Genomic DNA, 24,223 nt, shown 5'->3' on the forward strand with positions numbered 1-24,223 from the left:
CTGTCTTGGAAAAAAAAAAAAACAAAAACAAAAACAAAAACAAAAAAAACCTTAACTTTCATATGCTGGCCTGTAAGAAGTCAAAACCATAGGAGACAAGAATCTTTAAAAAATATGTGACATTATTGAGAAGGTCATGGTGGATAAATTAACCATTACATAATTGGAATGGAAGTTCCTACACATTCATGAGGCTGGCCTCAATCTTGCTGTGTAGTTAAGGTTGACCTTGAACTCCTGATCATCTTCCCATTTCCACCTTCAGAGTGTTGGGATTACCATCATAACAACCATTCTAGGCGTCTGTCACATCGCTAAGAGAGGGCGAAGGCATTGCTGTTTTATTGACATTTTGAAACTCCAGAGCCATTTTGAGATATTTGGTGGGGCAGGACAGCTCTCAAATATCCACTGCCTGGGACACTCTTATTTGGTTATATTAGATGAGTCCCAAAGTTTCCCATCTGCCCTATAAGAAATGTTATATATTTTTTGTTTAGTCTTTAGTTCAGGCTGGCCTGGAACTCTCTGTAGCTGAGGATAACCTTCCTCTTAGGGTCCTCTGGAGTGCTGAGATCACCGGCAGGGGCTGGTGACAGAACCGCTGCTGTTGGCTAAGCGTGCAATCAGCTGCCTGCGTCTCTAGTCCCGCTTTTCTTTCTAGACCGTAAATTCCAGGCGGGAAGATCTGTCCGATGAGCATGTGACACTGACGCGTGGTAGGTAGGACGTCTTGCATCTCGGGTTAGCACGTCAAAGCTGGACGAGCCTGGACTCCTCCGAGGCGCGGGAATGGGATTCCCAGTCCCGCCCAACAGGAGCCACGAGCCGCGACAGCCCCGCCCACGAGAAAGAAAAGAGCCCAGAGCTCCGCCCACCGGAAGCCAAGGTGCCGGGAGATTGCTGGCCACTGGGAGGAGGGATGCCCTGGACCCTCCCATTCAGAGACTTTGTCTTGTGACAGCCCCGCCCACGCGGAGGCGGGACGCCCCGGAACTCCGCCCCGAGGAGGCGTGACCGGAGGCGTGGCCTGCGGCGCGCGGGAAGCTGCGGGCTGTGGCGGCCCCGGGTGGACCGAGTTACTGCAGGTAGGTTTGCTGATACCCGGCTTCCGCGCTTCTGACCTGGGTTGGGCTGCAGCTCCTCACCGGGGCCGTGAGTTCTGATCTCAGCGCGGGCGCAGGCAGAAGGCAGTTCGTCCCAGACCACAGTCCCCACCGGGACCGGGACTCGCGCGCCTTCCGCCAGGCCGGGTTGGGCCGCCCGGACCCGCGCCCCTCCCCGTGAACTCCCTCCCTTGCTGCTCCCCGGGATGATAGCCAGTACTCCGGTACCGGTCTCTGGGACCCCACCTCAACACGATGCTCTGTGCTGCCCGTCCTCGCCTCCGTCTGGGGTGTTTGGTTTCTTTCTCTTCCGGAACCGTACACTGGTGGAAGTCTCTCTACCTGCGGGAGCATTTTAGCTGAAGATTGCAGGTGTCTGAGCCGTCGGCGTCGCTAATGGCTTCTGTGCTCTTTCCCCGGCTCGCCCTTCATGTTCCAGGGTCGCTGTTTAACTCTTTGCTAACGTTTCCAGCCTCCCTTTGCCTGGCGGAAACTCTGGAGGATGAAAGTGATCACGTGTGAAATCGCCTGGCACAACAAGGAGCCAGTGTACAGCCTGGACTTCCAGCATGGGGCAACCTGGAAGATCCACAGGCTGGCATCCGCGGGGGTGGACACCGCCGTCAGGGTAAATGGACAGGCGGGAGGATACGGGGAGGTTCTACGCGGAGCTCACGTTTTCATTCCTTTGTTTAAAACTGAAGGCAGCAACTCAAGTCGGGTTGCCACCTAGTCCAGTGTACTAAGTTCTGAGGCCTGGGGAAAGCAAGGAATGCTGAGAAGATTAGCTTTCTTAACATTTGCTACATTGTTTTTGTTTGTTTTGTTTGTTGTTTCAAGACAGGGTTTCTCTGTGTAGCCCTGGCTGTCCTAGAACTCTGTAGACCAGGCTGACCTCGAACCCTCTGACTCCCAAGTGCTGGGAATAAAGGCGTGGGCCACCACGGCCCGGCTATTTGCTACATTGTTACAAGTGGGTTCTCAGTATTTTAGAATACTAAACTAGGAAGAGCTCTGTGGTGCCAGGCATGTATCCCCAATACCCATACGGTACAGATCTGAAGTTTGAGATTCTCAACAGTAGTGAGTTTGAGTCCAGCCTGGGCTAGGTGAGACCTTGTCTCAAAATAGTAATACTGAGCCTAGCTCCTGTGCTCTGTGCTTTGCCCATTTGCTCTAAAGAACTGGAAGAGGGGAATAGCAGGTAAGGGGACTGATGGTGTGCATTTCTGCTAATACTTCCTTTGATTTACAAAGTTTCAAAAAAGAAATTGCATTTTCTGCCAGAAGATAAGTTGTTGTCTCCTGGAAGGGAGTTAGGAGGTGGCTAGTGTGTTTCTGCAATGTATGCTTTGCTGTCGACAGATCTGGAAGTTGGAGAGGGGGCCAGATGGGAAAGCCATTGTGGAATTTCTCTCCAATCTTGCTCGACACACCAAAGCTGTCAATGTTGTACGCTTTTCTCCAACTGGGGAGATTTTAGCATCTGGAGGAGATGGTAAGTATTGTCCTTATTAATCCTTAAACCTGACACGAATCTCCTGTCTAATAATGACATTTGAGCTGGGTTGACATGGACCAGTGATCACAGCATGTTGGAGGCTGAGACAGGAGGACTGAGAGTTCAAGACCAGGCCTGGCTAAATAGTAACAGTCTTTTCAGGGAAAGAGAATAGGACTGTGAGATCTGAGCTTATTGTATCTATTCCCCTGGCTGCCTTTCAGCTCACTAAACAGGTAACATTTTGGGAGTGTGTCAGAGATGGAAGATGAAGGACACCCATTAAACTCAGAAGATATATCTGAAAATAGTTCTTTCTCCATTTGTTGCCTGCAGGCTGGTTGGGTGTGGTAGATCTGTCAGCATCCCAGGGGCTTGTCTGGTTGTCAGAGTCAGCACTGAACCTCTGTGTAATTAATGGGCTTCGGGAATGTTTAGAATTTGTGCCTGTTTGGGGTAGATTAATTTGTATTGTGCACCTGTTTTTAAATGAGATAAAAGAATACAGAAAAAGTAATCCTTATACCGTACATTAAATACTCTAGACAACAGTAGAAAGTAAAACAAACCTTAGTTTTGGTTTGGAAAAAGAGGAATAGTTGCGTTCTGCGCCCTAATGCCCAAAATATGTGGGGTGTGAGTGTCTGTGTACATGCATTCATTGTACACGCACACCACATGCATGCATTCACATATTTGTTGTAAGTGGAACAGCTTTGAGGGGGCAATAGGCTGTCTCCTATAAGGTGGCCCTAGGGCAGTTCCCCATTACAAAGTCCCTTAGCCTCGAAGACCGAAACCTCCCTTTAGTCGGCTCATGAAGAGTGTTGATCTGTCCAGCCATCTCATCTCTAGCAGGCTCCCTGACGAGCTATGTATGTAGCTAGGCTTCCGGGTAGCTTTGAGTGAGCTCTTTTTGTCTGTATTTCCTGCTCCCTCCTTCACTGGCCTAAAAGGATCGCGTTACACAGTGAACCTATAGTCACCTCAGGAGAAATTGTCAGGTTCAGACCATTGCTCCGTCAGGCTGACATGGCTGATGTGCCCATATGATACTGTGAAGAAATGTGTGGCTTACCATGTCCAGGCCACTGAGCTGTAGGTGCTTCATGAAGATTCCCACACTCAGTCCTGACAGGGGCACTGTGAAGTGGGTGTGCATCAAGATGGAGCTCTGCAGGCACAGTCTGCAGACCCTTGCCTCTCTTCCTCCTGACCAGCCATCTCTAAGGCGTTCTCTAGAGTCTCAGTGAGGGCGGTTATTTTGCCCGGAAGCTTACTGACATGTGTGGTGATTCTAGACGGGATCTGTTTTGCCCTGCTGGTGAAGAAGGGAGATTTACTAGCCCTGTACAAATTCTTCGTGTTTTTCTAGGATCTCGTGTAGCCCAGGCTAACCTCAAACTCACCATGTAACCTTGCACTTCAGATCCACCTGCCTCAGACTCCCAAGGGCCAGATTACAGGCATGCACCACGCACCACCTAGCCATATTCTTGGATATGAGTGACTCCTCATGGCCAGAGAGTCCATTGAACAATATAAAGCATACAGGACACTCTAAAACTCCAGACATGAAGGAGGGCATGGAAGGGCCTGGTTCATGCTATACTGATTTACCTCACAGATGCCGTCATTCTGTTGTGGAAGATGAATGACAGCAAGGAGCCGGAGCAGATCGCCTTTCAGGATGAGGAGGAGGCGCAGCTGAATAAGGAGAACTGGACTGTGGTAAAGACCCTGAGGTAACAGGGGAGGGACTGTGGCCACAATCCATTTTTATTTGAAGGTATATTCTGGTTATTCTAATTTATGATTGTTTAGTTTATGACTGAGAGTGTTGTGTGTGTGAGTGCCTGCTGAGGTCAGAAGAGGGTAGCAGATTCCTCGGAACCGCAGTCACAGGTTCTGTGCTACCCGAGAACAAAACCTGACTTTTCTGGAGGAGCCAGAACCGTGATTAAGTTCCAGCCCCCAAGTGACTCTTCTTTACAGCCTGAATACCTTAATAGTTTATGTACCTAACTTAAAGCCTGTGCCTACTTTATAAGACAATAAAAACATTATAAAAATAGATTTTTTTCTTTCTATTATGAAAATAGAAAGTAAAAAAGAATCAGGTAAAAAAGAATCAAGTCTTCCCCCATCTGGTTTTTGAGCCAGGCTAGTCCAGCTGAGTAGCCCAGGCTAGCCTTGAATACTCCACCCTATCCCCTCAGTTTCCTAGTGCCTAGATTATCACGTTAGACACAGATGTCTTTGAAAACAGCTGTTTATAGCCAGGGCTGACACATCTCCATGGAAAATTCCTAGAGTCTAATTCCAATGTGTGGTTATAGACTTTGAACTTTTTTCCCCCCCCTATTTTTCAAGACATAGTTTCTCTATAGCCCTTGCTGTCCTGGAACTCACTCTGTAGACTAGGCTGGCCTTGAACTCTTCTGCCTCCTTAGGGCATGCACCACCACTGCCCAGTGACTTTGAACTTTTTGGTAGCTTTTCTCTTTTTACAGTAATAATGTTAATCCTTCTGTCTTTGGGCTCTAGGGGCCACTTAGAAGATGTGTATGATATTTGCTGGGCAACCGATGGGAATTTGATGACCTCTGCCTCTGTGGATAACACAGTTATCATATGGGATGTCAGTAAAGGTGAGCTGTATACGTATCTCATTAACATTATGTGTATATGTATGTGCACATGTATGTGCATGCAGTGCCCATGAAATCCAGAACAGGCTGCCTGATCCCCTGGAGCCAGAGTTACAGGCAGTTGTCTAGGAACCACCAAGCTTGGGTCCTCTGTGAGAGCAGTTAGTGCTCTGACCTGCTGAGCTCCAAACCAAGTGGTTTATTTCTGCTACTACGAGGAAGAAGGAGGTACGAGGTTGGGGATGCTGAGTTGGAAACTGTTTTGACAGAGGCTGAAATCCAGGCACTGCCCAGACCTTCATCATTTCATTCTGCCAGGGTCAGCCAAGTGATGAGTCCTGTTCTTGTCTTATTCTGTCTTCCAAAGTCTTTGCTTGAGAAACTCAGGTCCCGGGGTCGGGTTTCCTGGTCTATTAACCCATGTCTTGGTTACTTTTCTATTGCTGTGATAAGTCACCATCACCGAAGAAACTTATAAAAGGAAGTACGAGGTGGTTTGAGTGTGCTTGTCCCATGGGAAGTTGCACTATTAGGAGGCGTGGCCTTGTTGGAGGAAGTGTGTCACTGTGGGGGTGGGCTTTGAGATCCTATGTTCAGGTTCTGCCCAGTGCAGAAGAGACCTTCCTCCTGGCTGCCTGCAGAAGATAGTCTCCTTCTGGCTTCTTTTGGATCAAGATGTAGAACTCTCAGCTCCTCCTCCAGCACCATATCTGCCTGAATGCTGCCGTGCTCCTGCCTTGATGATAATGAACTGAACCTCTGAACCTGTAAGCCAGCCCAGTTAAATGTTGTCCTTTATAAGACTTGCCTCGGTCATGGTGTCTGTTCACAGCAGTAAAGCCCTAACTAAAACAGAAGTTGGTACCAGGGTCTCAGATATGGCTTTGATAGGCCTGATCTTGCTTTTGTTTGGAAGAACGTGGATTTGGAAGCAGTGGAATGCTTGTAGTGGGGCTTAATGGACCATCCTAGTAGGAATATGGAAGACAGTGGTGCTGAGGGTGATTTGAACCCTGGGGTCCTGGCTCTAGATGTCTCCGAGGAGAAGAACTTTAGTTTGTGCCTAGAGACTGCTCTGATATTTTGGTGAAGAATGTGACTGCTTTCTGCCCTTGTTTCAAGAGTCTTACCTGAGGCTAAGGTGAAGAGACTCGTCAGATTAATTGCATTGACAGAAGAAGTCTTAAATCAACTCAGTTTAGACTCTGTCCTGTGGCTCGCTCTTAGGAGGAATGCTTTGATCAAGTGTAGCAAGCTTAGAAAGCAAAGATACAAAATGTGTGGGTTCAAGAGTGAAGGGACACCAGGAAGTAGAATGGAACCCAAAGCCCATCCCCTGGTTAGCTTACGTGGGGCTTACGTGGGCCCCCTTGAGCCTGCCTTTCAATCCAACCTTCCTTAATCCGAGCCAACTTCCTGGAAAGTCTTTCAAGGAGAGAGATGCCCTCAGGTGTGTTAGGGAGGGCAGCACATAGGAATTAGGTTGAGGCATGTCCCCTGGGTCATGGGCACTGTGGGTTAGCAGTGCCGATGGACGGTGGGTGTGGAATTGGGGTGGCAGTGGGATGAGTGAGGAAGGGAAGGGGGTGAAGGAGTTGGGAAAATGGAGGAGTCTTTTCTCTCACCCTCTCATGGACTGAACCCAGGGCCTTAGAATGGTAATTTGAATTACTGAATATTGCTTAGTTTGAGTGAAGCCTGTGAATTTTGGGGCCAGTCTGTAGTTCTATATGGTCTAGAAGCCGCCCCTTACCAGCAAAACGGGCCTGAAGTTAAATGGATAGAATTTCAAGTTGATGCTTGTTGTACTTGGAGGTGAATTCAGGTCTAAGTCCTTCCTGTTGTGTCTGTATCCAACTGACGAGCCTGTGTGTGACAAGCTGATGGATGGGGGCACTTTGTGCTGAACACCAACCTCATTAAGACGGGAAATGAGAGAGACCAGGCACGAGCAGGCCTCTGGAAGAACAATAGAGAAATCCTCTTCCTTGAAAGTGGCAGGGTGCGGTTGCACAGTGGTGAGGAATCACAGCAAAAGAATCCCAGACCAAAGGTTGCTGAAGAATAATTCAAACGCAGAAGTAAGCGAATACAGCCAGACATAGTAGTTCATGCCGGCACTCAGTACTCCCTGCATTCAGGAGGCAGGAGAATTGCTGGGAGTTTGAGTCCTACTTGATCTACATGGTGAGTTCCAAGCCAGCTTGGACTGTAGAGTGAATTCTAGGCTAGCCTGGGCTATGAGATGAGATGTGTGCACGTGCACACATACATACATAGTTAAGGCTCCATAACTGTGTTTCCCTTTGGTCTGGGGAAGCTCTGTGCTGCTGTCTCCTCTGCTGAGGGCCTTTGTTAGCCTGCTCAGCTCAGGCCTCGCCCAACCATCCTTCAGTTTCTGTGACCTAACTTGTCACTCTTTCTCCTCTCATATTTTCCCAACTCTGGTTTGTTTGTTTGCCTTGAAGCTCTTTGTAACCAAGGCTGGCCTTGAACCCTGGATACCCCCTACCTCCTCTTCACCTGGTGTGCACCACCAGGTCTGGCTTCAGCTCGCTCTTTGAAGCGCAGATCGTTTCCCAGCTAGCTGGTCTTGGCCTGCTCTTTGCCTACAGAGCTCTCTGACTGCAGTACCTCTCTTTCCTTCCATCTTGTTTCTGAGTCCTCCCTTTCATCTCAGCAGTTCAATGCTGCCACCATCCAGGGTCTAAGCTGCGAGTGAGGGATTCTCCTGTGCATGTCATCCCTCCCACCCCCGTCCTACCTTCTCAGGGTTGCTATTGTGAGGAGACACCATGCCCAAGGCACCTCTTATAATGGACAACATTTAATTGGGGCTGGCTTACAGTTCAGAGGTTCAGTCTGTTATCATCATGGCGGGAAGCCTGGCAGCGTACAGGCAGACATGGTGCTGGAGAGGGAGCTGAGAGTTCTACCTCTGGATCCTCAGGCAGCAGGGAGTGAACCTAGACACACTTCCTCCAACGAGACCACGCCTACTTTAACATGGCCACACCTCCTGGTAGTACCAACTCCCTTGGAGCATGTGGGGCCATTTTCTTTCAAACCACCATACTAGCCAACCCAGAGAACTAAACTGAGGGCTCTGATATTGCTCCTAATTTCTCGAACCCACACAGCCTCATGCTTGCTCTACATCCTGGCTGCCTTGAGTGCTGCAGGGGTGGGGGTGGGGCTGTGTGGAGTGATCTTTGGGTCCCCTGAGTCTGACTCGGCTTCTCTGAGGTTGCTTGCAGAGTGGCAGACAGGACGTAGGAGACAGTGCCAACATTGTGGTTCCTGCAGCGTGCTTCCTGGAAATCTTGATAATAACTTTCTCGTGCTTCTTTGTAGGGCAGAAAATTTCCATTTTCAACGAGCATAAAAGTTATGTGCAAGGAGTCACCTGGGATCCTTTGGGTCAATATATTGCGACCCTGAGCTGTGACAGGTTCGTAAGTAACATGAACGTGTTTTGCAAATGTTTTATCGCAACCTTACTAAGGGATCGATAGTCCAGCTTTGGCTTTTTTGTTTGGATCTGCTATTCTGACAAGACAGGAATTAGAGACGAATTAGGCCAGGTGCCCTGTGCAGACCTGGCACCAGTGAATCTTTACCGGATGGGTGAATTGATGTAGAAAGAACTCTTATGTTTGCCTGCATGTATGTCTTTGTACCAGGTGTGTGCCTGGTGCTCTTGGAGGCCAGAAGAGGGCATTGGGTTCCCTGGGGCTGGAGTTACAGTTGGGAGCTGTCAGTGCTGGGAACAGACTGGGCTTCCCTACAAGAGCAGTGCATGCTCATAGCCACTGGTGCATCTGTCCGCCCCGTTAGGAAGAGCTTTAGCATCAAATAAACTGAATCACACTTGACTCAAGGGGACAAGCCGCAGACTCGCAGTAGGTTGTTACTGTGTGAGACCCAGTTCCCGTGCTGGGATGGGACTCAGACTGCTCTTTCTTCAGGGTGCTGCGGATCTATAATACCCAGAAAAAGCGTGTGGCTTTCAACATTTCAAAGATGCTCTCTGGACAGGGGCCTGAAGGAGAGGTAGGAAGTACTTATCATTTTTTCATGGGTGTGTGTTTTGTGTGTGTGTGTGTGTGTGTGTGTGTGTGCCCACACGAGTATGCCTTTGGCATGTGTGTATGCATGCATATGTATGTGTGATATTCACGTTTGGGCACATGTGTGAGTGTGTGTGCAAGAATATGTGTGTGTGTTAAGAGTGCAAGTACGCATACAGGAACATGCACACACGTGTTACAGTGTGCTTCTGAAGGTCGGGAGTCAGTTCCCTTAGTGCACTGTATGGGTCCTGGGAACTCAGATCAACAGGCTTGGTAACAAGTGCCTTTTACCCTCCGAGCCATTCAGCAGCCCAGCATAAAATATCTCGCCCTTTGAGATCTGGTGAGTCTTGGGGTTGTCCTTCCTTGCCTCTGAATCACGGCACTTGCCCGACCTGCTGGCCAACTGATGAGGCTTCTCCTTGGACTGCCTTGTTGGCGTGCCAGTTCTAAGTGGTGAGCCTCTGTGGAGGGTTAGAGGCTTTCAGGTGATTTCAAGCTCTGTTACCACAGGCAAGAAGTTTCCGGATGTTTCACGACGACAGCATGAAGTCGTTCTTCCGAAGACTCAGCTTTACTCCAGATGGATCTTTGCTCCTCACTCCAGGTGTGCCTGACGGCATGTGACATAGGGGTGTGATGGCACCACAGGGACGGCTCTGTTCACTTCAGCTCCTGCAGGTGTGAGCGGAGTGGTGGTGCAAGCCTTGTACCAACCGACTACTGCATGCCATTTGTTCTGAGTCATGGTCTCGCGTAGCTCAGGCTGGTGCTGAACTCGGGTAGCTGAAGGTGATCCTCAACTTGTGATCCTCTTATCCCAGTTTCCTGAATGCTGGGATCACAGGTGTGCAGCCCAGGCCTGGCTGGGAATGTAAAACTTCCATATGGTAAAGGTGTAGCAGACTAAGTCAGTAGACACATGGTGGAAGCGCCACCTGGTGCCTTTGATACAATGTATCCTATACCTCGGCCCTCTCACTTGGCAAGAAAACAAAACACAAAAGATGAAAACCTGAAAGAAAAACTGAGGACTTAGATGAAGCTCATTAGTCAGGTGTGTCCAAGGTGTGTAAGGCTTTGGGGTCAACCCTTAGCACCACAGATAGACCAATGAGTGAAAGCAAGGTATAGATTACATCCAGGACAGGTTCTGATACCCGCCAACAGGCAAATGCAGAACTGAACTGTGTGGCAACTTAGATGTTGCTATTCTGTTCAGGTTGAAAAAAAAAGCAACAGTTCCCATTATAGCTGAGCAGAAGGTGGGTGTTGCCGCTTGGGAACGTGGCTTGTTTAGAATGCAGCCTGATAACGCCATCCAGTCCTATGCCTCACAGCTGAGACACAATTCCTTAGCAAGGAAATCAGGAATTTCTCAGTGAATCTGTCAGCTACACGTGGTAGCATTTTGCTATACTCCAACACTTGGCAGGTGGAGGTGGGAGAAGACCCAGGCCAACCTTGGTTCTGTAGTGAGTTCAAGACCAGCCTGATATGTGTGAGACCCTGGCTCAGACAAACAAATTAAAACCAAACCAATAAAATCAGTCAATCTCTCCACCCAAAACCCAAATCCCTCAAACTCCCAGATCAGCTTCTTGGCAGAGGACTGGTTTTCTGCTAGTAAATATTACAGAGTGACCAAAGCAGGGGGCCGTAGCACTGCAGAGACTGACTTTTATGGACTGTTGATAGGATAAGCAAATAGGGAACGTGCAGTTCTCTAGTCTTACAACAAATGCATTGAAAATACCACTGTGTGGGAGTGTGTGCTCCTTGTGTGCCTAGGGGTAGTGGGGAGGGGTGGGCCTTGGATAGCTGTACGATTAAGTAAGAGTAGGGTCCTCTCTAGCAGTTCCAGAATCGTCACATGTTAAGATGGCGTGTGTAGGGGGCTGGAGAGATGGCTTAGTGGTTAAGAGCACTGACTGCTCTTCCAGAGGTCCTGAGTTTAATTCTCAGCAACCACATGGTGGCTCACAACCATCTGCAGTGGGATCCAATGCCTTCTTCCGGTGTGTCTGAAGACAGCGACAGTGTGCTCACATCAAAATAAATAAATCTTAGAGAGAAAAAAAGATAGCATGTGTATGTTTTATACCATGTGACAGGTCCTGCAGGAGGCTGCAGCGTGGGCTAAGTCTCCTGACAACTTAAAGGCTGGCTCGGAGAGAGGACAGCCAAGGTCTGAATGCTGGGAACAGATTTGGAGGCTCATGAGCTGGCGGCTGGAGCCAGCCACAGGCTCCATCAGCTAGATTTGTCTCTCTTCTCCAGCACAGGATTTTACAAGTGCAAAGCTCCTGGCTTGGCGTCGTCACTCAGGTGGAGGTGACAGGCAGGCAGAAGTGGAGCAGAGAGTGGGACCATACAGAGGGAGCATTTGTGCTTGTCTCTGTCACAGATGCCCTGTCAGGGTTACCACACGAGGGGAGGATGTTTAGCAAGCTGGACTGGAAGGCTTGGCAAACTGTGTGACAGTGGCTCTTTCTTCCCTCCCTCCCCTGCTCTGCAGCCGGATGTATGGAATCTGGTGAGAATGTGACAAACACCACTTATGTGTTCTCCAGAAAACACCTGAAAAGGTACACAGATACAGGGATGGCCCCATCCTGCCCTTTTTGCCTCTGACAAGCATCTGTGCCTGTTGCTAACCTGCACTCACTCTCGCAGGCCAATCGCCCATCTTCCGTGCCCTGGGAAAGCGACTCTTGCTGTCCGCTGTTGTCCTGTCTACTTTGAATTGAGGCCAGTGGCAGAAACAGGTACCATCAGAACTGCTCTTTGTGGTGGGTGGGGTATGGCTGTCCTGTGGGGGGAAAAGTATGTGGATTTGGCTCAGGTTTTGTTTTTTGTTTGTTTGTTTGGGTTTTTTTGTTTGTTTGTTTGTTTTTCGAGACAGGGTTTCTCTGTGTAGCCCTGGCTACTCACTCAGTAGACCAGGCTCAGGTTTGTGTATATAATGTAATATTTGCTGTGAAAACATCGAGTTCTTCCCTTAGCCTTTTTGACATGCATATTCATATGTAGTGTCCCATGATACATAGTGTGTCTTTTCTCTCATTGTCCAGAATGCAACTTTCTCATCTACAGCAATATTAGAAAGTACATTCGTATTATCTTATCTTTCCACTAGGCTTTTTGTTGTTATGTGGCTTTTGGGGACAGGGTTATTGTCTTAGTTAGGGTTTTACTGCTGTGAACAGACACCATGACCAAGGCAAGTCTTATACAACAAGGCAAGTCCTTACAACATGTAATTGGGGATGGCTTACAGATTCAGAGGTTCAGTCCAATATCATCAAGGCAGGAACATGGCAGCATCCAGGCAGACATGGTGCAGGAGGAGCTGAGAGTTCTATGTCTTCATCTGAAGGCTACTAGCAGAATATTGGCTTCCAGGCAGCTTGAGTGAGGGTCTTAAGTCCATACCCACAGTGATACACCTACTCCAACAGGGCCATACCTTCTAATAGTGCTACTTCCTGGGCTAAGCATATACAAGCCATCAGAGTCATGTAGTCTAAGTTGATGTCAGACTTATTGTCACGTATCAGAGAATGACCTGACAGTGGGGTCTAGGACATGTACCACCACACCCGGTTTTAGTTGGTGCTGATGATTAAGCCAGAGTATTGCACGATAAGCCAGTATCCTGCCAACTGACCTGTCTTCATCCCTCCATCTTCCATTTGTGTGTCTGTTTACCTCAACCAACACTGGGTTTTCAGTTCTTGTTGATGTTCTTGAGGTTTGCGCTGGGATGGAGTTATGTTGCTTTTAAGGTTCACTAGGTAGCATCTGGTGCATCACAAACCTTACACCCCGAGTCCTACAACACCCAAAGGACGCTCCACTCCCAGGCACTCTAGCATGGCCAGGATCATAGGATCAAAGGTGCCCTGAGCAGACCTTGGGCGCTAACTCCGAAGCCAGTCCCACAACACCCAGAAAAAGCTTCACTGCCAGATGCTCTAACACGCCCAGGACCACTGGATCCCAGTATCCCAGGATCCCAGGAGCTTGGTCACACCAGGATCTCAGGGTCCCAGAGGCAGCTTGACTCCCAGGAGCTCTGACACACCCAGGATCTCAGGATCACTGGATCACAGAGACAGCTGGACTCTGAGGAGTTCTGTCACAACCAGAATCACAGGAAAGCCAGGCACTAGTGAGATAAGCAAGGGCGGGTAGCACTAGAGATAATCAGATGGCAGGAGGCAAGCATAAGGACAGAAGCAACAGAACCCAATTCTCTCACCATAGCAAGTCCTGGATACACCATAACACTGGAAAAGCAAGATTTGCGTCTAAAAATCACTTCTCATGATGATGATAGAGGAATTTAAAAAGGACATAAATAAACTCCTTTAAAGAAATACAGGAGAACACAGGTAAACAGCTAGAAGCCCTTAAAGAGGAAACACAAAAATCCCTTAAAGAGTTACAGGAAAACACAATCAAACAGGTGAAGGAAATGAACAAAACCATCCAAGATCTAAAAATGGAACTAGAAACAATAAAGAAATCACAAAGGGAGACAACCCTGGAGTTAGAAAACCTAGGAAAGAGATCAGGAGTCATAGATGCAAGCATCACCAACAGAATACAAGACATAGAAGAGAGAATCTCAGAGGGTGCGGAAGATACCATAGAAAACATTGACACAACAGTCAAAGAAAATGCAAAAACCAAAAAGCTCCTAACCCAAAACATCTGGGAAATCCAGGACACAATGAGAAGACCAAACCTAAGGATAATAGATATAGAAGAGAGTGAAGATTCCCAACTTAAAGGGCCAGTAAATATCTTCAACAAAAATTATAGAAGAAAACTTCCCTAACCTAAAGAAAGAGATGCCCATGAGCGTACAAGAAGCCTACAGAACTCCAAATAGACTGGACCAGAAAAGAAATTCCTCCCAACACATAATAATCAAAACACCAAATGCACTAAACAGAGAAAGAATATTAAAAGCAGTAAAGGAAAAAGGTCAAGTAACATATAAAGGCAGGCCTATCAGAATTACACCAGACTTCTCACCAGAGACTGTGAAAGCCAGAAGATCCTGGGCCAGCCCAGGCTAATTTACACAGCAAAATTCTAAAGACAGAGAAAACAAGATATTCCATGACAAAACCAAATTTACACATTACCTTTCCACAAATCCAGCCCCACAAAGGATAATAAATAGATGGAAAATACCAACACAAGGAGGGAAACTACACCCTAGAAAAAGCAAGAAAGTAATCTTTCAACAAACCAAAAAGAAGATAGCCACACAAACATAATTCTACCTCTAACAACAAAAATAACAGGAAGTAACAGTCACTTTTCCTTAATATCTCTTAACATCAATGGACTCAATTCCCCAAAAAAGACATAGACTAACAGACTGTATACATAAACAGGACCCAGCATTTTTTGCTGCATACAGTAAATGCACCTCAGTGACTAATGCTAACACCACCTCAGAGTAAAAGGTTGGAAAACAATTTTCCAAGCAAATGATCCTAAGAAACAAGTTGGAGTAGCCATTCTAATATTGAATAAAATCAACTCTCAACCAAAAGTTATCAAAAAAAGATAAGGAAGGATACTTTATACTGGTCAAAGGAAATCTACCAAGATGAACTCTCAATTCTGAACATCTATGCTCCAAATGCAAGGGCACCCACATTCATAAAAGAAACTTTACTAAGGCTCAAAGCACACATCGCAACCCACACAATAATAGTGGGAGACTCAGCAATGGACAGATCATGGAACCATAAACTAAACAGAGACAATAAAACTAACACATTATGAACCAAATGGATCTAACAGATATTTATAGAACATTTCATCCTAAAGCAAAAGATTATACCTTCTCAGCACCTCATAGTACCTTTTCCAGAATTGACCATATAATTGGTCACAAAACAGTCCTCAACAGATACAAGAAGATTGAAAAATCCCATGTACCCTGTCAGATCATCATTGACTAAGGTTGGTCTTAAATTCCAGCAGAAACAATGGAAAGCCCACATACACCTGGAAGCTGATCAAGGTTCTACTCAATGATAACTTGGTAAAGGAAGGAAGGAAGGAAGGAAGGAAGGAAGGAAAAAAGAAAGAAAGGAAGGAAGGAAGGAAAGGCTTTTTAGAATTTAATGAAAATGAAGACACATCATACCAAAACTTATGGGACACAATGAAAGCAGGAAATTTCACTCATAGCTCTGAGTGCCTCCAAAAAGAAACTGAAAAGAGCTTACACTAGCAGCTTGACAGCACACCTGAAAGCTCTAGAACAAAAAGAAGCGAATACACCCAAGAGGAGTAGACAGCGGGAAATAATCAAACCAAATAGAAAGAACTATGCAAAGAATCAACAAAACCATGAGCTGGTTCTTTGAGAAAACCAGCAAGATAGATAAACCCTTAGCCAGACTAACCAGAGGGCACAGAGACAGTATCCAAACCAATAAAATCGGAAATGAAAGGGGAGACATAACAATGAAGTATATCTTAAAATAACTATTCTGTTTGTTGAATATCAACAGTTGAAAATATTAAAATCATGTTTGTCAAGACAAACAAAAAAACAAATCCTTACACCCTGAGGCAAGGCCTTCTGCATATAAACTGTCGCCCGGGGCTGTGAGGTGCCTCTCGGACCTCTCGATGCTGGATGCCTCCTCTGAGCCTCCTCCCTCCTCAGCCTGTTCCAGTCAGCAGTAAGCTGACAACTCAACCACAACCTGATCTTCCTGAGCTATAAGGGCTCCCAGCCTTTCAGCGGGGAGGCTTCTAGGCCACGCCTGGAATCTCTGCCCTCTCTGGGCCTCTCAGGCCCCTCTCAGGATCACGGTGTCTCGCCACCTGCTGCCCAGTGTCTGGAAAGTTGCTGTGCACCTACTTGGCCTAGTGTATCGGGGACCAGAAATCTGGTCCCCGTGTTCTCCGTGATGGAGCAGACACTACTTTAAACCTTTAAATCCTGAGTATAAATGACATCAGTAAGTCGACAGAGCTCTAAAATCATCAGTTGGTGTTCACACCTGTTATCCCTGCACTTGGGAGGCTGGCCTGGGATGCTTTGCCCTGCGTTTGAGATTCATTTGGGCTGCATGGGGAATTACAGACCAGCCTGGGCTAAAGAATGAGAAACACACACACACACACACTCCTACAAAAAACAAAGTATCACTTGATAGTGTTCCTAAACGAAACCATTTTCCTGTCAGAAAGCTGTACTTAGTTCCTGGCGCGCAGAAGTCCTTGATTACTGGTCTGGCCTCATTCATGCCCGTGTAAATGTAAGAATTGATTTTTTTACCCCTTTTGTTTTTTGAGATGGTTTCTCTGTGTAACAGCCCTGTCTTAGAACTCGATCTGTAGACCAGGCTGGCCTCAAACTCATAGAGATCTGCCTGCCTCTGCCTCCTGAGGACTGGGATTAAAGGTGTGTGCCACCAGCTTGAATTCTGTATTTTTTTTTTATTTTATTATTATGTGCAGGCGTGTGTGTTGGGACTGTGCTTTTGAGCTCATTGCATATGTGCTGGTCAGAGGAAAACTTACAGCCCTCAGTGCTTCCACATGTGGGTCCTGTGAATCAAAGTCATGTTGGCAGGCCTGCCATCGGGTGCCTCTCCCTGCAGATCCATCTTGCCAACCCAGGGGCTGAATTCTTCATGGTTTACCGTAAACTGGCTTTTAGTGACGTGACATCTCCTCCCCCGGCGGAGAGAGTTTGGGGAGACTGGTTCTCTCCTTTGGTTTTGTGACTTCACTCAGCTTGTTTCCCCCCTTACAGAGAAAGCATCAGAGGAGCCCAGCCCCGAGCTGGTGAACCTGCCCTACCGTATGGTGTTCGCGGTGGCTTCCGAGGACTCTGTGTTGCTCTATGACACTCAACAGTCTTTCCCATTTGGCTATGTGTCTAACATCCATTACCATACCCTGAGTGACATTTCCTGGTGAGTAACAGACACGGGTGTCGAGGATAGACCTCTGAGCCAGGGAATAGTTTGTTTCTACAGATCTCAGATCTGGCCCCATTTCCATGAATGAACTTTTATTAAAATGGAAGCCACTCTTAGCACTGAACCTGGGGCTTTGTGTGCACCAACATGCCTGGTTCACGCTTAGCACTGAACCTGGCTTCTTTTGTGTATCGATGTGCCCAGTTCACGCTTGGCACTGAACCCAGGGTCTCGTGCACACTAGGTAAGAGCTCTACCAACTGAAATACCTCTGTAGGTCCCTTGTTTTTCTTTAAGTTTCTTTATATGAATGCTTCTATCTAGTGTGTGTATGTGTGGGGGTGGTGCATATGTTCAAACACGGAGGTCAGAGGAGAACTCTGTGGGGTCGGTTCTCCGGCCACCTCACATGGCACCCAGGAGTCAAGCTTAAACAACAGGCACCCGTACCAGCTGAGCCGTCTCACTGGCCCCGAATTTATCTTTTATGTTGGGAAAGAAAAGATTGAAGTTGAGAGGAAAGTACATAGATCAAGATGGCTTCAGGGACTGAGATGGGACTGAGAAAGGAAACTGGGTGTCTGAAGTGCTTGTTCAAACAGTCTGTCGTGCCAGTCCCCTGTCTAACAAAGCCTATGGTTGGTGCCAGCTTCCTGGCTAGCCATAGGAGGGTAAAGTGTGCCCTATAGACATCAGTTAAACCTCTGACTTCTTTCCTGTTCTGGGGACACAGGTCCAGCGATGGGGCCTTCTTGGCCATTTCCTCCACGGATGGCTATTGCACATTTGTGACCTTCGAGAAAGGTGAACTTGGCATACCTTTGAAAGAGAAGCCAGTGCTGAGCATAAGGACTCCCGACACAGCCAAGAAAGCCAAGAACCAGACACACCAGGGATCTTCGCCGGGATCCAGATCAGTCGAAGGGACCCCCAGCAACAGAACCCAAGACCCCAGCAGTCCCTGTACCACTCCTTCACCAACCACACAGTCTCCAGCTCCGTCGGCCATCAAGGACAGTCCCTCAGCCATCCCGGCTGGCAAAAGCCCCTTGCCACAACCTTCTGAAGAGAAGACCCTGCAACCTGCTGGGCAAAACATGAAAGCCCCCCAACCCCGCAGGGTCACCCTGAACACGCTGCAGACTTGGGGCAAGACAGCCCCCCGGTAAGAGCATTTGATAAAACAAGAGTGTTGCTGTGAAATGGGCCCCAGCATAGCAAGTATTGAAGGTTCCACCTCCCTCCTTCTGGACCTACATTCCTGCCTAGGGATGAAGCCTAGCATCTTCCCGTGATTCCGTGGGCTAGGTGGGCTGCTGTCAGAGCCTGGGGCTTTTCCTAGCCTTGTCTCCCAACTCTCCTGTCACATTCCCAGAGCACACTCTGCCCTTTGAGATATCCATGTCTGCTTCCCGGGGGAAGGAAGCTTTGGATACTCCTGGTGACATTGGAATCTTCCTGAGACCCAATTAAATGTGTCTTCTCTCTTCCTGGTCTCTGTAACCCCAGGCCCCCATAGTATTGTCTGGCAGGGGTTTGTGTCCTCTTGGGGTGTAAGCCTACAGGACAGGAAGTGCCCCCCTTTTTCAGCTCAGCCTTGCTCTGTGGCGCCAGATAACCTCCTGGCATGTAGGAAATGAAGGAAGCCCTGCATCGGGAAGTTTTCTGACACGGTGACTAAATGCCTGAAATAATCAGCTTAAAAGGAGGAAAGCCTTACTTTGGCTTACAGGTTCCAAAGCATCAGTCCACAGTTGATTGTCTCATTGCCCTGGCTAGAGCCAGTATTACAGGGTGGTAGGTGTGTGTGGTAAAGAAAGCTGTTTACCCCGTGGGCCGGAGGGTAGCACTGAGAAGGAACCTGTGTCCCTGTGTCTCCTTCAAGGGCACCCTCAGTGACTTAACATCATCCCCTAGACCAGGGGTTCTCAACCTGCAGGCCAGGACCCCACAGGGGTTACCTATCTGATAATCTTGCATATCAGGTATTTAACATTGCGATTTTTTTCTTTTTTTTTTTTAAAGAGTTATTGATTTATGTATATGAGTACACTGTGGCTGTCTTCAGACACACCAGAAGAGGCCATCAGATGGTTGTGAGCCACCATGTGGTTGCTGGGAATTGAACTCAGGACCACTTAACCACTGAGCATCTTTCCAGCCCTACATTACAGTTTTGGTTTTGTTGTTTTTTGGTTGTTTCAAGACAGGGTTTCTCTGTGTAGCCCTGGTTGTCCTTGAACTCACTCTATAGACCAGGCTGGCCTGGAACTCAGAAATCTGCCTGCCTCTGCCTCTCAAGTGCTGGGATTAAAGGCTACATTACAGTTCTTAACAGCAAAATAGCAGTTGCGAAGTAGCAACAAAATAATTTTGTGGTTGAGATACATTGTTTCATTTTTTTCCAGACAGTTCTCTTTTTTTCCCCCAATGTAGCCCTGACTGTCCTGACTGACTTACTCTGTAAACCTTAAACTCAGCAGAGGTCTACCTGCCTCTGCACCCCCGCCACCACAACCACCGCCGCGCCGCTGCCATGCTGGCCTGCTCATTGTGATATTTTGTCAGGCGTGTACATTGTGTGCAGGTCAAGTCCTCAGCACTTCCAGGCGTGAGCACTTAGCCTTTTGGTCGCAACTGTTCTGAGGCTTCCCGTTGGTAAGGACGTCCCTGTTCCATGCACTGGCACTTACTCCAGAGCTTACTCCTCGTCTGGCCGTGACTCTCTCATCCCTGCCCGAGGTTCCTCCAGCCTCAGCAGTTGTTTCAGTCTATGTGAGACCAAGCCGGGTGGAACCATGCTATCTATCTGCACTTGGGGGCTGAGGCAGGGGGACTACTGTGAGTTGGGGGCATCCTGAACCACAAGTAAGTCCCAGAGCCGCCTGAGTATTTACAAGACCCTGTCTCAGTCTCCCATCTCCACACAGGAAAAATCCATGAGAGCAGCCTTTCTGATCCCATAACCTCTGAGGGAGGTCATGCGTTCCTTTCTGGGCCAAGTAGCGGCCGCCTTTGTCCTTCTGCACCAGCAGGTGGCAGCCTGGGTTTTCCTTCCTTCTGCATCTTGGATGCCTAGTGGTCCCCTGACTCTGCCTCTCCTACTCCACCTGTCTGTCTTCCTTCTCATTCTCTAGGTCGGGGGTGTGCGGGGTTTGGGCTGGTGAGGTACAGCTGGACTCACACTCCTTGCCTCCTGGGCCTGCTATGTTCTTCCAACTATTGATGAATTCATAATACAACTCAAATATCATGGTTGACTCTTTCAAAGTCTATTCTTATAGAATAGGAATGCATTTTTTTTTTTCCGAGACAGGGTTTCTCTGTACTACCTAGGCTGTTCTGGACCTCACTCTGTAGACCAGGCTAACCTCGAACTCAGACTCTGCCTCCCAAGTGCTGGGATTAAAGGCATGTGCCACAACTGCCCGGCAGGAATGCATTTTTTTAAAGAAATATTTATTCATTTACTTTATGTATATGAGTACACTGTAGCTGTCTTCAGACACACCAGAAGAGGGCATCAGATCTCATTACAGATGGTTGTGAGCCACCATGTGATCAGCGGGAATTGAACTCGGGACCTCTGGAAGAGCAGTCATCTCTCTAGCTCAGGAATGCATTCTTAAAAAATGTTGTGTGTGCATATTTGCATGTGTGCACATACACGAAAGTACCTTTGGAGGCCAGGAAAGAGTGTCGGTTCCCTAGAGCTGTCTTCACAGTACTGGGAACTGCACTTAGGCCCTCTGGCAGAGCAGCAAACACCCTTAACTACTAAGCCATCACTCAACCCATCATGGGGTTTTGTTTGGGATTTTTTTGTTATTGGGGTTTTTTTAGGGGGAGGGTAGGGATGTGTGTGTGTGTGTGTGTGTGTGTGTTACCACATAGCTGTAGCTATTTTGGAACTCATTCTCTAGACAAGACTGACCTTGAACTCAGAGAGGCCTCTGCCTCCTTGAGTGCCAGGGCTAAAGATGTGCACCACCGCCTTTGGCTCAAGATGTGTTTTTTTAATATTCTATTTCTTTGAGGGGTGGTGAGGTATTTTTGAGGTATTTTGGGGTTTGTTTGTTTGTTTGTTTTGTTTTGTTTTTCCGAGACGGGGTTTCTCTATGTAGCCCTGGCTGTCCTGGAACTCACTCTGTAGACCAGGCTGGCCTCAAACTCAGAAATCCACCTGCCTCTGCCTCCCAAGTGCTGGGATTAAAGGTGTGTGCCACCACGCCTGGCTATTTTTGGTGTTCAGTTAATTCTCTTGAGTTCTTCTGAGCCATTTACCAATTTCTCCACAGTTGTAACTTTAAAAAGAAAACACTGAGCCGGGCATGGTGGTGCACGCCTTTAATCCAAGCACTCGGGAGGCCAAGACAGGCGGATTTCTGAGTTCGAGGCCAGCCTGGTCTACAGAGTGAGTTCCAGGACAGCCAGAGAAACCCTGTCTCGAAAAACCAAAACCAACCAAACAAACAAACAAAAAAACACTGGCTGTTGGGAAGCCAAACTCCAAATTTAAAACGGGATTGAGTGTGGTTTGGGTCCGCATTCAGCAAGGTATGTACTGGACTCCTCAGCAGAGCTCAGCTTCTGAGTGTGACTGGGTGTGGTGAACATTGACTGTGGCTGTGATGCGGCCTCCCACCTCCATGCTGTCCTTTCTGGGCAGGCGGAGGACACTGAAGGCCATGCGTGATATGCTCTGCAGGGAAATGAGTAGCTCTCTCTCTTTACAGCTTTGAACCTTGGCTTCGTACCTAAACGGCTCCTCGGACACTAATGAGCGATCCAACCTTTTATTCTTTTTAATCCAGGAGAATAAATTTAACACCATTGAAAACAGACACTGTGCCAAATCCACAGCCCAATAGCGGGACCGCCCCCTCCACAGAAGAGGTCCAGCCAGGTAAGGGAGGGTTTAGAGATGTATTCTTCTGGAAGCTAACACACACCTGACTTTAGGTCAGCTCTCGGAAGGCCAGACTGTCTTTTTGGGACCGTCCTTTGGACAAACGTAGGAAAGTAACCCTGTGCACTGAGCAGTCGTGGTTTCTGGAGGGATGGGTCTCCCCACTTCATGACAGCTTGTGTTTGGGGCAGATGATTAGTGTTGTAGAGGGATTAATAGCATCCCTGATGCCACCTATTTATTTATTTGTTTATTTTAAATGCTGGTGTTCGTGTATGTCTGTATGAGGGTTTCAGATCCCCTGGAAATGGAATTACAGACAGTTGTGAACTGCCATGAATTGAACTCAGGACCTTTGGAAGAACAGCCACTTCTTACACACTGATGCTACCTACCTCTTACCCTGTCACATCCTCAGTGTCGCAGACGTCTGTCTCTTGACACGAGAACCAGCTGTGTAGATCCATTATTCCTCCTAGCTGTAGTCAGCGTCTCACTGGGCCACTTGTGCCTTTTTTTTTTTAATGTGTGTGTGTGTGTTTTTTTTAAAGATTTATTTATTTATTATATGTAAGTACACTGTAGCTGTCTTCAGACACACCAGAAGAGGGCATCAGATCTCATTACGGGTGGTTGTGAGCCACCATGTGGTTGCTGGGATTTGAACTCAGGACCTTTGGAAGAGCAGTCAGTGTTCTTAACCGCCGAGCCATCTCTCCAGCCCCACTTGCCTCCTTATTTCATGTCACCCTGACTCACAGAAGCCCTCCCTGCTTGCTAACCTTAAGTCTGTCAATGTTTCAGAGGCTCCTGGGGAGCCACCGGAGGAGCCTCCTGAACTGAAGAGACCCAGGCTTGAGGAACGTGAAGGAGATGCCCAAAACCTGGCCCCTGATGACTCTTCCAAGACTGTCTGAGCCTGCTATGCACCTGCGTGCAGAGGAGGCAAGGCCAAAGCTCGAAGGCTGGTGATGGTGGCCAAATAAACACTCATGAATTGGTTCACATAGAAAAAGTGTGTGTGCTGACTTCGCTGTAGCAGCCTGCATGCCCTTGTTCAGTCACCCCTTCCCATGGGTCTCTGCGTATTATGCTAGGCAAAGGCCTCTTTTGGATGAGTTTCTGAGACTGGGAAACCTGCTCTGCACCCTAATCCCTTCACTTGACAGACTTTACACTCTTGGTAGAGAGGAGGGCTAGGAGAAGACAGGGGCCATCTGTCCTACAAATGAGAAATTCAAGTGAGAGCATGCAGTGCTTCCAATGGCCACTGGAGGTCACTGTGCCCACTGACTCCGCTCAGAGGGCTTGATGGTTGGCTGCCTTGCTTGACCCTCCGTCTGAGCCTGCCCTTGTCTAGAGTTGTGGATCTGGTGGCAGCACCTTTGGATCACAGTGGGATGGGCTCAGAAAACAAGATAACATCAGTTCCTGTGTGGATTTGTGTTTCACTCGTTCAGAGTCAGGTACTGTGGGTGAGCCAGGCACAGCACACTCTTCAGGGCAACCAGCATTGAGAGCTTGCTACCCTTAGGGGAGCTGCGCGGTAACTGGAGGACACCCCACTGAAGGGCAAGTGGGATCTTTGGCCTCCGTAACTCCATAACACATCCAGATGTAACTACCCGAGGGACTCCACAGAACTGTTGATAAGGGTGTACACAGACCTGGGTAGGTTGGTAGTGAACAGGCGGCTGCTGCAGGCTCTGCTCCTGCCTGGACGGGGGCTGGGGAGGGGTGAATTCAGCCCTCAGCAGCTGGAGCAGTTCCAAAGCGCCATGCTTGCTTGCACCAGATGGCTTGCTCAGACTTGAGGAATTTTAAAATTTAAGAATATTTGCTATGCATGAGTGTTTTGCCTGCATGTATGTATGTGGATCACATGGGTGCCCAGGAAGGCTAGAAAAGGGTGTCTGATCTCCTGGAACAGGAATTACAGGTGGTGATGAGCTGCCTTGGGGGAAACTGGGAACTAAACTTGGGACCCTCTGCAGAGGCAGTGGGTACCAT

General features: G+C 48.0%; 1 protein-coding gene across 3 annotated transcripts; it reads left to right on the forward strand.

Moving 5' to 3' along the window:
- The first annotated feature begins 1,012 nt into the window (after positions 1–1,012).
- Positions 1,013–23,228, forward strand: Chaf1b (chromatin assembly factor 1, subunit B (p60)). 3 transcript variants are annotated; one of them, XM_006522847.4, is made up of 14 exons: positions 1,013–1,088; positions 1,546–1,734; positions 2,472–2,604; positions 4,235–4,352; positions 5,155–5,258; positions 8,613–8,709; positions 9,227–9,311; positions 9,845–9,938; positions 11,850–11,919; positions 12,008–12,099; positions 17,136–17,298; positions 18,038–18,469; positions 22,119–22,210; positions 23,018–23,228. In XM_006522847.4, exons 2-14 carry the CDS (start codon positions 1,609–1,611, stop codon positions 23,128–23,130), a joined length of 1,719 nt encoding a protein of 572 aa, XP_006522910.1. In that variant the 5' UTR covers positions 1,013–1,088; positions 1,546–1,608; the 3' UTR covers positions 23,131–23,228. The 3 variants fall into 3 exon arrangements, with proteins under 3 accessions (XP_006522910.1, NP_082359.1, XP_006522911.1); NM_028083.4 differs by having other exon boundaries at positions 1,014–1,088; positions 1,579–1,734; positions 23,018–23,219; XM_006522848.2 differs by lacking the exon at positions 1,013–1,088 and having other exon boundaries at positions 1,659–1,734; positions 9,845–10,012.
- Positions 23,229–24,223: the final 995 nt, after the last annotated feature.

The sequence above is a fragment of the Mus musculus genome, chromosome 16 (genome assembly GCF_000001635.26).
Source record: "Mus musculus strain C57BL/6J chromosome 16, GRCm38.p6 C57BL/6J".
Taxonomy (NCBI): domain Eukaryota; kingdom Metazoa; phylum Chordata; class Mammalia; order Rodentia; family Muridae; genus Mus; species Mus musculus.